A 16241-nucleotide genomic window follows, 5' to 3' on the forward strand; every position below is an offset into this window, starting at 1 on the left:
TGATTGTATTTATATATAGTATTCTCAGTCTGAAGAAGGGTCTCGACCCGAAACATCACCCATTCCTTCTATCCAGAGATGCTGCCTGACCCATTGAGTTTCTCCTGCAATTTGTGTCTATCTTCGGTGTAAACCAGCATCTGCAGTTCCTTCCTACACATTATTGATTTGTTTGGGTAGCATGCAAAACACATCTTTTCTCAGTACACAGTACACAGTATCTCAGTACACATAGCAATAATAATAAACCTAAACCTAATGAAGAGAATGGCGTAAAAATGATTTTAAAAGACATTGATTGCAAAACCAAATGTGTACTTATTGAGGATTTCTAGCATAGCTATTTAATTTAAAAAGCTACTTTATTGATCAGTGTAAATCAATTAATATTTTTTTTAATGTTTTTGTCTTAAACAGATGAATTTGCTGAAAGCTGAGCAGATGAGAAGGATGGAGAAAGACCGGGTACATTCATGTTATAATTCATGTGATCTTTGTTTTAAATAACACAAGGTTGAAAATATTGTTTTGGTAGCACCTTTGTTTTCATTGTTATTGCATGCTTTTTGAGCTGTTCAATACAATGCACTTTCATTGTATCAGATACCATGACATCCATAGACTTGGAATGGAGTCTATCATTCCGAGTATGGTAGTTACCAAGGAACACAAAAACGTGATCTATTGAGTGTAGCATATGTATGCCAGCTACATAAAAGTGTTATTTATTTCATTCATTCTTCTACAGTTTTTGCATGTTCTTGGAATTGTTCAAAGATATTTCAAAGTTCTATTTTCACTACATTTTAATTTTAGAGATACAGCATGGGAACAGACCCTTTGGCCCACCAAGTTCACGCTGACCATCGATCGCCTGAGGGCGGCACAATGGTGCAGCGGGAGAGTTGTTGCCTTACAATGGCAGAGACCCAGGTTCGATCCTGACTCTGGGTGCTGTCTGTACGGAGTTTGCATGTTCTCCCTGTGACCTATGGGTTTTCTCTAGGTACCCCGATTTCCTCCCACATTCTAAAGACGTGCAGGTTTGGAGATTAATTGGCTTCTGCAAAGATTACCCCTAGTGTGTAGGATGCAAAACTGGGATAACATAAAACCGGTATAGGAGTGATCATTGGTCAGTGCTGATTCAGTGGGCCGAAGGGCCTGTTTCCACGCTGCATCTTTAACCTAAACTAAACACCTGTTCATGCTAGTTCTATGTCATCCCACTTTTTCATCCACTCCCTGCACACAAGGGGCAATTTACAACAACCAATTAACCTACAATCCTGCACATCTTTGAGATGTGGGAGAAAACCAGAGCACCAGACGGAAACCCACATGATCACAGTGAGAAAGTGCAAAATCCACACAGAAGGCACTCGCGGTCCGGACACATCCCGGGTCTCTGGCGCTGTGAGGCAGCAGCGCTACAGTTGCACCAATGCGCCACCCCTTGTCTGGTTGGGCATTCCATAAACATACAACTTGCATTTTAAATAATTAATGAATTCCAAATGTTTTTGGTTTGTCGCCCTTGATTTTTTTTTTCAATCATTGTCCAATTATTACTCTTCTAAACAGGTATCTTTTTTTGTGGTATTTGAGTACAAAACTTATGGAAAGGTTGATATTTGAGATCACAAACTGTTTTGCAAAATGTGATTTTCAAAGGGTTAAGAGATCTAGAACTTCTTCGAATGGGCAAAGATAACTGTTCACAAAACAATTTATTTTGGATGTCATGAGATTAAAAGTGAAGTAGCCCAGCTGGATAGGAACCAGATGTATTGAAGAGAGAGTTAGATCCATCCCACCCCGGCCACCGTCTGTTTGTTCATCTGCCCTCTGGTCGACGTTTCAGGTCGATCAAATCCCGAACAAACAGACTTAAAAACAGTTTTTACCCCAGGGCCATACGAGAACTGAACACTACCTTTGCACTAGGCAACACCGTTAAAAAATCTTGTACTTAATATAATTGTATTTAATTGTATTTATGTATTTATTTGTTTTTGCATTTATTGCATATATGTTTGTACGCACCGTCAGGATTGGCTATTTTTTAATTTTGTTGTACTCGTTGCAATGACAATAAATGAATATTATTATTATTATTATTATTATATAGCTCTTAGGGCTAACGGAATCAAGGGATATGGGGAGAAAGCAGGAACAGGGTACTGATCCTGGATGATCAGCCATGATCATAATGTATGGCGGTGCAGGCTCGAAGGGCCAAATGGCCTACTTCTGCGCCTATTTTCTATGTTTCTATCAATCAAAGGCTAGCAACAAACACTGTAAATAAATAACGTGATCCCTCCAATGAAAAAGCAGTTTGGGCACAGATGAGATACATTTTAATGAGACCAAGGAAAGTCAGGAAATTGAGTATAAATTGAAATAAAAGAGCAACGTAGAATTAAGCGGACTGCAATGTGCTGAGAATGAAAGTAAGATGGGCAAAGAGTGGAACAAATTATCAGGCTACACAAAAGTCCAGATATTTTTTGAAAGCATAAATCCAAAAAAGATTTTTCTTCAGTGTTGTTTCAACTCGAGAAAATCCACTCAAGGCCAGGCAGTAAAAAGTAGCATCGTTTTCCTTGGACCAAAGAAGGTTGAGGGGAGTAGGAAGGAAGTGCAGATACTGATTTAAATCGAAGATAGACACAATGCTGGAGTAACTCAGCGGGACAGGTAGCATCTCTGGAGAGAAGGAATGGGTGAAGTTTTGGGTCGAGACCCTTCAGACTGATGTCAGGGGAGTGGGAGGTACATGGATAAGGAAGTGTACAGATAAGGAACTGTCAAGTGTGAAAACAGAACAAAGGGAATGAAGGTTGGAGGTGGTGTAAATGTCGGACGATTACGTGCTGTGTGCTATTTTTATTGCTATAGTGTGCTATTTTCGCCACCTCCAACGGGATCCTACCACTAGTCACATCTTCCCATCTCCACCCCTTTTTGCTTTCCGCAAAGACCATTCCCTCCACAACAGAAAACTAATGGCATGTTGGCCTTCATAACAAGAGGATTTGAGTATAGGAGTAAAGAGGTCCTTCTGCATTTGTATAGGGCCCTGGTAAGACCACATCTGGTGTATTGTGTGCAGTTTTGGTCTCCTAATTTGAGGAAGGACATCTTTGCTATTGAGGCAGTGCAGCGTAGGTTCATGAGGTTAATCCCTGGGATGGTGGGACTGTCATATGAGGAAAGATTGGAAAGACTGGGCTTGTATTCACTGGAATTTAGAAGGATGAGAGGGAATTTTATTGAAACGTTTCAAATTATAAAAGGACCGGACAAGCTAGATGCAGGAAAAATGTTCCCAATGTTGGGGGAGTCCAGAACCAGGGGCCACAGTCTAAGAATAAAGGGGAGGCCATTTAAAACTGACGAGATTTAAAACTGATGAGAAAAAACTTTTTCACCCAGACCAAATGGCCTCCTCCTACACCTATTTTCCATGTTTCTATGTTAACTCCCTGGTCAACTCGTCCCTTCCCACCCAAACCACCCCTGCCCCAGGTTCCTTCCCCTGCAACCGTAGGAAATGCAACACCTGTCCCTATACCTTCCCCCCCCCTCCCCTCGACTCCGTCCACAGACCCCGACAGTCTTTTCAGGTGAGATAAAGGTTCACTTGCACCTCCTCCACCCTCGTCTACTGTATCCGCTGTTCCAGGTGTGGACTCCTGTATATCGGCGAGATCAAGTGCAGGCTCGGTGATTGTTTCACTAAACACCTCCACTCAGTCTGCCTTAACCTACTTGATCTCCCGGTTGCTTAGCACTTTAACTCCCCCTCTCATTCCCGCACTGAATTTTCTGTCCTGGGCCTCCTCCATTGTCAGAGTGAGGCCCAGCGCAAATTGGAGGAACAGCACCTCATATTTCACTTGGGTAGCTGACACCCCAGCGGTATGAACATTGACTTCTCTAACTTCAAATAGCCCTTGCTATCCCTCTCTCTCTCTCCATCCCCTTCTCCTTCCCAGTTCTCTGACCAGTTTTACTATCTCCGACTCCTTTTTATCTCTGTTTACTTTGTTGTTATCTTCTCCTAGCTAACAATGATCTATTCTACATTTTCCTTGAGCTTCGTTCCCTTTGTCTTGTTTTCACGCCTTATACTTCCTTATCTACACACTTTCTTATCTATGTACCACGCCCCTGACATCAGTCTGAAGAAGGGTCTCAACCCGAAAGGTTATCCGTTTCTTCTCTCCAGAGATGCTGCCTGTCCCGCTGAGTTACTCCAGCACTTTGTGTCTATCTATGGTTGAGGAGATTTAGAAGCAAAGATCTGCAGATGCCGGTTTACAAAAAAGACACAAAGTGCTGGAGTAACTCTAGGTCAGGCAGCATCTTTGGAGTACATGGATAGGTTCTCCGTGTTCTCCAAAGATGCTGTCTGACCCGCTGATTTACTCCAGCACCTTGTCCCTTTTTGAAAGGAGATTTGTTAGCGATGGATATCATGACTCGTTCAGATTTACTATTGCATCTGCAACTCTAGAAGTTGTGTGGCAAAGAACTAACACTGTAATTGTAGTTGTTTTCAATTTTTTTAAAAAAAATGTAGAGGGAAAGAATCAACCGAGCCAGAGAACAAGGATGGAGGCACGTGCTTGGTGTCAGCAGTTCTTTGGGAAGTGGCGAACATAAGGTACGTTTGAATGTGCAGGAAGGAACTGCAGATACAGATTTATACCGAAGATAGACACAGAATGCTAGAGTAACTAGCAGCATTTCTGGTCAGGCAGCATCTCTGGAGAATAGGAATAGGTGACATTTTGGGTCGCAACCCTTCTTCAGACTGAGAGTCAGGGGAGAGGGAAACTAGAGGACTGAAAAGATACGGAACTAATCAAAACTTGCACCGATGGCCAAGTAGCCCAAAATGGTCCATTGTTGGCTGAGGAGGAGGTGAAAACCAAGGGATATAAACAGTGAAACTAGCAAGACAACTAAGGTGGGGGTGGGAAGGAGAGAGAGGGAATGCAAGGATTACTTGAAATTAGAGAAATCAATATCCATGCCATTATGTTGTAAGCTGCCCAAATGAAATACGAGGTGCCATTCCTCCAATTTGTGTGTGGCCTCACTCTGATAGTGGAGGAGGCACAGGGTGGAAAGGTCAGTATGGGAAGGGAAGTTAATGTTTGGCAACCAGGACATCGCATCAGCCAGGGCTAACTGTATAGGTGTTCAGCGAAATGTGAATGTTGTATTTTAATCAGCTTCACCTAATAATAATCCAAACATTATGGCATCGAGTTAGATCACACCTAAACAAGAGACCAGATGAAAGCTCTGCAGGCTTGCCAGATGTACAATTAAACTGTTAATGGGAGGAGAGTGCTTCAAGAACATTCCCGTTCCCATGTCACCCAAGAGTGCCAAAACCATATTTATAGCCAAGCTGTTACAATCCCGTCTATCCAACAATGTAAGAAATATCCAATGATTTCACGTCCTTAAAAACATGACAAATTAATTTCAGTCAATACCACCACCAGGCTTCCATGAAATAACTGAAGAACTCGAAGACGTCATAGACAGCACTATTCTGTGGAACTTATTCACCGGGATCCTCTCGAATTATCAGGAAGGATGAAACCAGCAAATGCATGGATCAATAAAAACTCCCCTCAGATGATATTCAAACTTAAAAATTCCATTCCACGATTAACATCATGAAATAAATTCACAGCATTGCTGAGAGTGCTGTTGTTGTGAAGGTTGCAGGTCCTTCACGAAGGATTGGTCACAACCTTCCTTTGGAGAGGGAATTGATGATGGACAATGGGTGCTCTCATTAGCTGCAATATTCACTTTTTGAATTGCTTGTGGTACCTGCATTTAACTTTCAGTGATGATATACAAAGGCAACCAGCTTTCTGAGCACCAACATCTGTCACATCTTGTTTCTTTTTTTTCTTCCAGAGGAGATGAACTTGCACTTTTTTTTTCACATAATCTTCCATCTGCTCTGTCCTCATCCATACACTTAAAACTGTTTAAGTCCCCCTGAATCTTCTATGTGCAGCCACATCTCTCCCTGGGGTTTATTATCATTAGCAAACTTGGATAATTAGAATTTGATTCTTTCATTGAAAATCGTTGATCTGGATTGTGAACTGCTGGAACCCCTTTACTGATGATCTATGTTGACTCCTTGATTGGAAATTACTTGCACTAGTTGAATTAAGTTCCCCCCAACAAAAGCTGTCTAACCACTGGGAAGAAGGTAAATTAAAAGGCTGACTGTTTAGAGGATAACTAATACATGAGGGAATTTTACCTTAATGAGGCATAGCTGTCAAAGTCATAACATTAAAGCTTGATTTTGTCTGAGAGAGCTTGCAGAGAGCTGTACAATAAATTGAATATTTTTACAAGATGATAAATTATGAACTAAAACATTCTATATTGTCCATTAAGCTTGCCATGCCTATCTGAAAGAACTTTAAAATTAATTAACTTTCATCACACCCCTCTTGATTTTTCAATATCGTTTATAAATCCAATTTGCTTTTCACAGATAACATTAGAAAATCTAAAACATAATATTCAACAAGTGGACTGCTATTCACCATTTGGGGTCATTGAGGCACACAGTACATTTTGTTTACTCTTTGCAGGTTCCCTTCTCTGGGGGTGGAGGTGGAGGCTCGGGAGGCATCCTGCCAGCAGCTAACATGGGGCAACGCTACGAACATTATCATGCTATCCTCAACCACATGCAGCAGCAGAAGGAAAACATTAAAGCTTTTGAGGAGAAAGGCCTAAAGTGGACCATGGAGACACCGCCTCGGGAACGTGTTCACGGGTACTTTTCCATGTTCACTGAGGAGCATTCACCTCTTGAGGCATGAGATCTGAAAGCTCTTTTTATGGGATGCCGTTAAAAACTACTTAAAATACATTTTTACCAAAGAATTTTTTTTTAGATAGATTTTTCCGTAAAAATTTAAATTGTTTTAAATATAAGCATGTCTTTCTTTAGCATCATTTTTTTTAACCACATCCCGAGTTCAGCAGAAATGTTGCACGTTTGGTGAAAGTAGTGTGTTACAAAGCTAAATGGAACAGTCATATCAGATGCAGGAAGATCTTTCAAACCACTCCGAAACATCAATCATTGTTGATTGGAGAGTAATGTTGGCCAGGGAAATGGAATCACTGCCAATTTTTCAGGGGGCAATAAGATCTTATTGTAATTGAAAATGCAATGACAGGCAGTTTGGACATCAGCCTAAAGGGTCATTTGATGGATGGCAACTCCAACAGTCTGGTATTTTATCATTACTGTCGTAATGTATACTTAACGCTATAGAGCTAGGATGCAGTACAATCTCATAACACAGCAAGTTACACTCAGCTGATTCCCAACCTCATAGAATTTAGATGTTGCAGATTGTGAACAAACTAGTTTTGACTTTTTTGCATTTAAAATGTAAAAATAAATCCCCATCAAATTAGCAACTGGTGGGAGAAAGTTGCATCACAGTTTGAGTTACAACCTCGTGTGCCCGGCTGTCCGATTATAAATCCACAAGAGTTTTTTTCCCCAATAATGTGCGTTATTTTTCTTAGAAGATCGGCGGTGCAGCGTTAGAGCTGCTGCCTCACAGTACCAGAGACCCGGGCTCAATCCTGACCTCGGATGCTGTCTGTATGAAGTTTGTATGTTCTGTGACCACGTGGGTTTTCTCTGGGTGTTCCAGTTTCCTCCCCCATCCCAAATATGCAGGTTTGTAGGTTAATTGGCTTCTGTAAATTGCCCTATTGCGTGGGACATAGATCTAGTGTACAGGTGATTGATGGTTGGCGTGGCGGTGGGCCGACAGGCCTGTTTCCATGCTGTAACTCTAAAGTCCATGTCCTTACAGAAATTTATTTCACTTAATTAATTTGCGGAAGTATTTCAAATCTATATACTAAAACTCTTGTTTGTTTGTTCCTGAACTACAGCCAAAACGGTACAGGATAGCGCGACAATTTTAGGCCCACCTTACTCGCCGTCGTCCCTTTGGTGCTAATGGAAGAAGTTTCATTGAAATCGGTGTTATATTTTTAAAGTTATTCACATTTTAAAGTTTAAATCTATCTCCTTGGGAAGGAGGGGGGAGGGAGGAGGTGGAGGGAAGGAGGGGGGATGATAAGGGGGGTTGAGGGGGATGGGGGGGAAGGGAGAGGGGGAGCAGAGGGAGGGAAGGGGAGGCAGGGAGGGGTGGAGAGAGGGGGAGGGGGATAGGGGGAAGGAGGGGGGAGGGGGGAGGTAGAAGGGGAGGGGGAGGGGAGGGGGAAAGGAGGGGGAGTGGGGAGGGGAGGAGGGAGGGAGAGGAGGAGGGAGAGTGAGGGGGAGGTGGGGTTGGGGGGGAGAGGGGGGGAGAGGGGGGGGAGGAGAGGGTGCTGCACCAATGTAGGAGAGGTTTGGGCCCAACGGGTCCACTTGGTCTAGTAACATAATAAAAGGCAGTAATATTGTGCTTTATGAGCTTTAGGTTGTCCCTAGGTGCTCAATGGCTCAAGCGCTACTGCAAAGTGGTGCATTTTAGATATATTTCATCCTCTTCTATTGCAAAAACGAATACAACTAGTTAATGACCCAGTTGCAAGAGGACAACGTTTCTCCCCACTTTCTCCAATAAAATATTCTAAGATTGGAAGATTATAGACCTACTCTGCTTGGTCTTTCCTCAGAGGACAATGCCAGGAATTAATTTGGTGAATCTTTGGTGCACGTCATCCACTGCAATTATATCCTTTCAGATGTCGAGAGTTTAGCTCTGCATTATTTTCTAGGGATTCCCTATTCACGTTCTGAATTGCATGTGGAACCTGCATGTTAACTTTCAATGTTTCTGAACAAAGGCGTCCAGTTCCTCTGAGCACCAACATCTGTAAATCTTTTGTTACTATCTTCTTGTGCTAACGTAATATTTTTCCACATTATCTTCTATCTGCTCTGTCCTTACCCGTGCACTTGCATCTGTGTCTATCCTCCTGAAGCACCTCTGAATCCTTTGTGCGGCCAACTCTTCTTCGCACTGAGGAAGGGTTTTGACCCGAAACATCACCTATTCTTTTCTCCAGAGATGCTGCCTGACCCGTGCGTTATTCCAGCATTTTGTGTCTATCTTTGGTGTAAACCGGCATCTGCAGTTCCTTCCTGCACACAAAGTCCACAGTTCATAGTTTAGTATTTTGTAATGTTCATGAGCCTGAAGGTTGTTGGGAAGAAGCCATCCTGAACAATCCTAATTTCTTGCTGTTATTTTACCCCCAATACATTGCTCTTGAATGTCGATCTAGCAACAATTTTCTGGTCTAAAGAGGACAATTGTGCTCATTTTTACAGGGGGGTGTCAGCAGCTGCAGTCCCTGGGATTCCGAATGGAGCAGGATGTCTCCACCAGCTGCCTGATGCAGAAGCAATCAGAAGAGAAGTAAAGAGACTTGAAAATGTAGCCAAGCATGCAAATGCCTACAGGTATGTTAGTGACCGAAATGTTACTCTCTCAGCAATCCAACTTGAAAACTCATTTAACGCAATTCTTTATTGAAAGACGCAGCGTGGAAACAAGCCCTTCGGCCCACTACTGTTCCCGTCAACCATCGATCACTTATTCACTCTGGTTCTATGTAATCGCACCTTTGCATCCACTTCCTACAATTTACAGAGGCCATTTAACCTAAAAACCCCACTATGTGATGTGGGAAGAAACTGGAGCACCCAGAGGAAATTCATGCAGTCGCAGGGAAAACATGCAAACTTCACACAGACATCACCTCAGTCTTTGGCGCAGTGAGGCAGCTATCAGCTGCGCACTCTGCCACCTTTTTGCACAGGTACAGGTACTGTAGACATGTATTCCCTTTATCTCACAGAGGATGCATCGTGGTTTTGGTTTATCAATTTCTGCATTTTCATTGCTTGTATTTAATTGGCGGCTAATCTTCCAGGAGGGGTAACCATTTTTATTTGCATTGCAAAGGGAAGGATGTTGCTAATGAGGAGTATAGAATTTTCTTTGGTTAATTGCAGTCATAGTCATACAGCATGGCAACATGACCTTTGGTCCAACTTGCACATGCGGACCAAGCTGCCCCATCTACACTAGTTCCCACCTTGCCCTGGGTTTGGTCCATATCCATCTAAACTTTTCCTATTTGCCTAATTGTCCAAATTTCTTTAAAATGTTTTACTGTGCCTGCCTCAACTCCCTCCTCTGGCAGCTCGTCCACATATCCACCACTCGGTGTGAAAAACTTGTCCATCAGGTTCCTCTTAAATTGAGTGGGGTAACATAGAACTAGTGTGAACAGTGGCAGGCTGAAGAGCCTGTTTCCATGTTATATCAATCAATTAAGTTTGTATATATTTGCGCGTGTAGTGCTTAATAATGGATTTCTTTAATGAAACTTGGTTAATTGAAACCTTAACATTTATTCGTCCAGGCAACGAGGACATGCAGCAGCAGAACGGGCAAAACAAGTTGAAGAATTTTGGCAGCGCAAGCGGGAAGCATTGCAGAATAAAGCTCGTGGTGAAGGACACTTGGTATGGCATTTTTGGTTTCAACTAATTTTTCACCCAACTGTTGAAGAGAGGCAGAGTGGGTTAATTGTACATTGCAAGTGCATGAACAATTTTTTCAAATCCTCTTTGCATCCGTACAGGTAATTCCTTAATAAGGAAGGCAAGCACTTCAATGTGGTATTATACTGTTCTCCAATGTGACCATGTAGCTCCTGTTCATCACTTTATATGTACCATCAGTACTTGTTACTTTAAGCAATTGCAACGTAGATTCAGATGAGAAGAAACGCAAGAAGCTGCAGGTGCTGGTGTATAAAAAAAGATGCAGAGTGCCAGAGTACCTCAGCGAGTTAAGTAGCATCTCTGGAGAACATGGATACATCATGTTCTACAGAAGGGTCCCGACACAAATCGTCACATCCATGTTTTTCATAGATGATGCCTGACTCGCTGAGTTACTCCAGCACTGTCTTTTTGCAGTCAGGAGGACAGTAGAGGGGAATTAATGGAAAGATATCCTGATAACATTTGGTGGAACATTAACATTGGAAAGGACCAATGTGGTCAAATGGCTTGTTAATGTGCTGTTCATTTTATGAAACGAGGGTATGCAAGTTTGGTAAAATTCTCAAATTCCATTGCAGTGAAAGTCCAGGTTTACAATGTGCAGAATGTCCTTTTGGACTTGAGTGTGTTATCTATACTCTGTCAAAGCTCATCTAAATACTTTGAGAACAGGAATCTATTTGAAATGTATTGCGTTTCATGGTCAATTCTTGCACGTGATTACATACATCTCTCCTGAGCCCGAGTGTCCAATTTGTGACCATACACAGTGGTTATGTCAGCTCCAGATGAATACTGTATCCATTGTTGAGAGTTCAGGAACTTTAACCACAGCAGAATAAACAGTAAGGAGTAGTAATTGGCTTGTTAGCCCTTTTTCCCATTCGCTAAACTTGTACGTCAACTCTACTTTTTCAGCCTGAAATAATTTGACACAGCCTGATACTTTCTGTGTCAAATTATTTCAAAAAGTGAAGAAATTATATTTAATATTGTGCTGGCCTTCTCATCAACGTTTGAATGAAGGAATTTGATGACACTGTTTCTGAAAATGGCTGTCAGTGCAAAGCATCTGCTGAGTAAGAGTGACTTGGATCAGCTGAATAGGGAGTGTCAGGATTTGGATATAGTGATTTTATATTTCCAACTCAGGGTGCTGTGTGACTTGAAGGGGAAACCCACAACCAGTGCTGGTCCCTTATCCTTGTTGCTCTTGTACTTGCTGATTATGTTGAGTTTCTCCTCTGTGATATTAAGGATGGGGCAATCTGTATTTGTACCTACCAAGTTTATCTGGACTCTGGTCCAGTCTGGAGTCTGGACCAGACTCTGGTATCAAAGATGGAATTTCACTCTTTGGTTCATGTGCAGTGATGAGTTTTGGAGCTGACTGGCCCTTGGAAAACCCAAACTGGACGTCGGTGAACAAGGATTGTATTTATTCTCCCTTCCTAATCGACCCTCAATGAGGTCAGAGGTATTTAAAAGTCAAACCCATGCAGTGGGTCTGGCGTCATTTGTAGGCTCGACATGTGTTTTTACGCAAATTCATGAGTTCTTGTGGTCTTTATGCAGAGGTTTTTCAGTTTCCAACAACTACTAATTGCCCCAATGGTTACGGCATTCTATATGTTGCCCAACAGTGAACCTTTGAAATTTCTTTGTTAAAGACTCAAATTGGTGCCAATGTGCCCGTAAATAACACATGCTTTACCTGAAGGGATTAGATCCACTGTGCGCCATTCAGATATACTGATAATGTTGCGTCATGTGGCAAAATCTTATTTTTTTGTGGTTCTGAAAGACCAAGCTCTGATACAGTTTTAATTTAGTTTTAGAGGTACAGCAGGGAAACAGGGCTTTCGACTCACCGAGTCCACGCCGTACAACGATCACCAAAATTCTTCACCAGTTCTATCCTACAAACTAGGGACAATTTACAAAAGCCAATTATTAGCAAAACTGTAAGTCTTAGGGATGTGCGAGGAAACCGAAAAACCCGGAAAAACCCACGCGGTCACAGGGAGAACGTACAAACTCCATACAGACAGCACTCGTAATCAGGATCCAACCAGGATCTCTGGCACTGTAAGGCAGCAACTCTATTGCTGCACCACTGAGCAGTTGAGATACTGTTGTAAAATGTAGGGAGGAGGAATACTCGAAGCTCCCAGGAGTATCTGCACTGTGTGCCATTTTGTGGAATTGTTGAATGTTTTAATTTAGATTTTGTGAATGATTTTATGATTTTGAATGCCTTGCATTAAGATATTCTTGAATGGTTTGGTAAGTGAGTCAGTAGCTGCTTAACAAGAAGTTTGTTATGCTGCCAATTTATTTTAGATCCTTAAAAAAAATCTCCCCTTGTCATTAATTTACAGTTTAAAATCTTAAACCATCTTGAGTTGAGGCAGTTTTGGTGCATCAGGCTTCCCATAATGTATTGCTTGAATGTTAGGTAACACAAGACAGGTATACTCTTAAATCTTCCTTCCTTGAAATAACTCATATAATACTTGTGGTTTTGAATTTACAATGAACTGGCAGAGTAATCTTGAGAATGTGGAATGTGAATTTAACATGATATGAATTGCAGCAGATTCCTGTAGTTCCTGTAGTTAGTTATTCCTGAAGGCACTATGAATTATAGCATGGTGATAAAGCAATGTCAATTCAATGTACATCGCACGTGTGATGTTAATATATAATCCTGCCAACTCCCACTCTCAGCCACTCATGCTGTTTCTTGCCTTTCTCATTGACTTTCTCGCCCGATACACCCCCCCCCCCTCCCCACCTGTTCTCATTATTCTTTAATCACTGTCCACATTAGCTGCAGAACCTCACTGCAACAAAAAATCTTCTTGCCTCATGGTCTGTTTGCTTGTTCATTGCAACAGGCACGACCTGCTCCACACTGACCTCTGCTGCTTGTACTCTGTCTTCACATCTTGTTCTACTTGTCATAGATACATAGACAATAGGTGCAGGAGTAGGACATTCGGCCCTTTGAGCCAGCACCTCCATTCAATGTGATCATGGCTGTTCATCCACAATCAGTACCCCATTCCTGCCTTCTCCCCTTATTCCTTGATTCCACTAGTCCTAAGAGCTCTATCTAACTCTCTTTTGAATGCATCCAGTGAATCTGTCTCCACTGCCTTCTGAGGCTGAGAAATCCACAAATTCACAACTCTCTGTGTGAAAAAGTTTTTCCTCATCTCAGTCCTAAATGGCCTACCGCTTATTCTTAATCTGTTGCCTCTGGTTCTGGACTCCCCCAACATCGGGAACATGTTTCCTGCATCTAGTGTGTCCAATCCCTTAATAATTTTGTTTCAATAAGATCCCCTCTCATCCTTCTAAATTCCAGTGAATATCCTCTTCTGTATCTCTTCGCAGTAACATTGATTTCCCCATCTTCATGCATATTCTTTCTGATATCACTTTGCTCATACTTTCCCCAACCTTTACTTGTCAATAACCTGGTTTGCTGCAACTCGTTGACTGCTTCTTCCTTGCAGAAAAAAATGTTTTTTTCCTTTGTACAGTATACTCTCAACCATACTATGCCAGTTGCATGAACATATTAGTTGCATAAGAATTGCTCAAAATAACCATGACTGTATTTCACACACGATTATTTTAGGAATAAACCTTTAAATAAACTGCCAAACTAAATGACATCTCCATACTCTTCAAAATAACAATGTTTTACCTGCAATTCTATATTTTAAGGTTAAACACTATCAATGTAAAATACAACAATATTCAATCAAATGAAGGACTATACTCACCAGCGTATGGAAATATCAAATCTACAAAAGTTATAGCTGCCAATCAGCCCAAAATGGATTATACCTTATGTATAAAATTAATGTTAGTAGTAACGTCTTTTCATACTTATTTTGCATGTCAGTTGAAATAAAATTCTTTGTTTGAGCTTATCTTCGTAAATAGTAATCTTATGTGTACGCCTAGACTTTCATGCGTAGCCTAGTTTCATCAGTGTAACGATGAGAAGGCTGGGTTAGGCTACCACTTGAATTACAGTGCCCCTTTTAATCAAATAATTTTATTTGCCGTGTTCTGGATATTTTAAAGGCATTTCATCAGGTTTGACAGAACTGTGAATTGATGGTGAAGATTACGGAGATTTAAGTTCACAGGCAACCCCCTCATTACGGCAGTTTCACTTATAGAATTTTTCCCGTGCAGAATTTGTAAATTGTTGCACAAACATTTGAGATGTGGAATGAAATTCAGGCTCTCCAAATTTGTATTTTAACTTTTTGTTTCTAGACGGAAATGAAACAGCTTTGTATTGTGGAAATTTGCACTGTGAGCTGTTTCTGCAATGCAAACACTGCAACCATCCCTATTTCTCTTCCCCACCCCCCCTATATTAGCCACTTTGACTAGAACCCTGTGTTCGCTTATTTGTTTGCCTACCTTCTAACGTGCAAAAAAGTGTACATGAGGGAGATGAAACAGTATTTCAGTTTAAGCAAAGAAACAACTTCTTTGTTCAACAAGTTTCAAGACATTTTTTAATGTTTTGACTGTAATTTTCCAAGAGACATTTTCCTTTGGCTGTGCTTCATCATTACTTTCTACTTAAACTTTAGCTGCGTTAGGATTTAAAGCATTTTCAATGATTACATTAGTATTTAATGTCACTGTAACAGGAGCATCCTTGCTAATTTCCATCAACACACTGAGTTAACCTCAAAGGGTTTGTAAGCATTGCACAATCCACTATTTCCATGATTTCAGTCACCATCTGTTTGCCATTAGGCACACAAAATCCTTCTACAACTCCATCAGATGACCTTTCTTCAAACATGACAAGAGGCCATAGTTCTCGCCAATATTTGCAGTGTTTCACTCTTCACCTATTTCTACGCGAAAGACACATTAAAAATAGTTTCTTTGATGGAATATTTTGACTGAAAATCTTGTATTTTCCCTTTGTAGTTTATCAGCCTTCTCATTGTCAAGCTGTTACAATGTTTTTACATATAGTATCTTGACCTAATCAATAGGCTGAACTAAACATTGGCAGGGAGAAAATTTACAAATATTCCATTGACACGTTTTGTTTTCTGCAGAAAAATCTCCCAACAGCAAGACTATTTTTCAATCCAGTTTACAGCACTGATTTCAATTTGGCAACCCCAGGCTAACTGAGATTGCTTGATTACATGTAACTGATTGGCTCAAAGGATTCGCCTATCTGAAATTGTCTGAGGGAAATGGATTTTGATCATTCCACAGAGAAATGCTTGCAAAATATTTCAAATGTGACAGTGACTCTAACAATTAGTTATCATACCTTTTGTATTTGTACACTTCATTTACTTTTGAAGAGATGAAGACACAAATTTAGTGAATTGCTGAGAGATTTTGTTGAAAGATGTTTTCTCTCTTTGATTTGAGGTAAGAGAAATATCAAGTGTATGAGGCTTCATGTTGTCCAATTGACTTGAAAATATAAAGCTTGTATTCCCTTTCTTTTTATCAATCAGAATTGTTTGCTCCGAGTTCTCAGGTGATGGAACGAGGAGCAATAGGACTTTGGATTGAGATTGTACATACGGCTGGCCAAATGACCAAC

General features: G+C 41.1%; 1 protein-coding gene across 1 annotated transcript in view; it reads left to right on the forward strand.

The window, feature by feature from the left end:
• nek1 (NIMA-related kinase 1) overlaps positions 1-16241 on the forward strand; it is a 149787-nt gene that overhangs the window by 38496 nt on the left and 95050 nt on the right. The window contains exons 14-18 of the mRNA XM_078394857.1: positions 418-465; positions 4592-4675; positions 6654-6841; positions 9377-9508; positions 10477-10579. Of these exons, the coding sequence (XP_078250983.1) occupies positions 418-465; positions 4592-4675; positions 6654-6841; positions 9377-9508; positions 10477-10579 (555 nt within the window). The remainder of the gene's footprint in view (positions 1-417; positions 466-4591; positions 4676-6653; positions 6842-9376; positions 9509-10476; positions 10580-16241) is intronic.

The sequence above is a fragment of the Rhinoraja longicauda genome, chromosome 3, assembly GCF_053455715.1.
Source record: "Rhinoraja longicauda isolate Sanriku21f chromosome 3, sRhiLon1.1, whole genome shotgun sequence".
NCBI classification, from domain to species: Eukaryota; Metazoa; Chordata; class Chondrichthyes; order Rajiformes; family Arhynchobatidae; genus Rhinoraja; species Rhinoraja longicauda.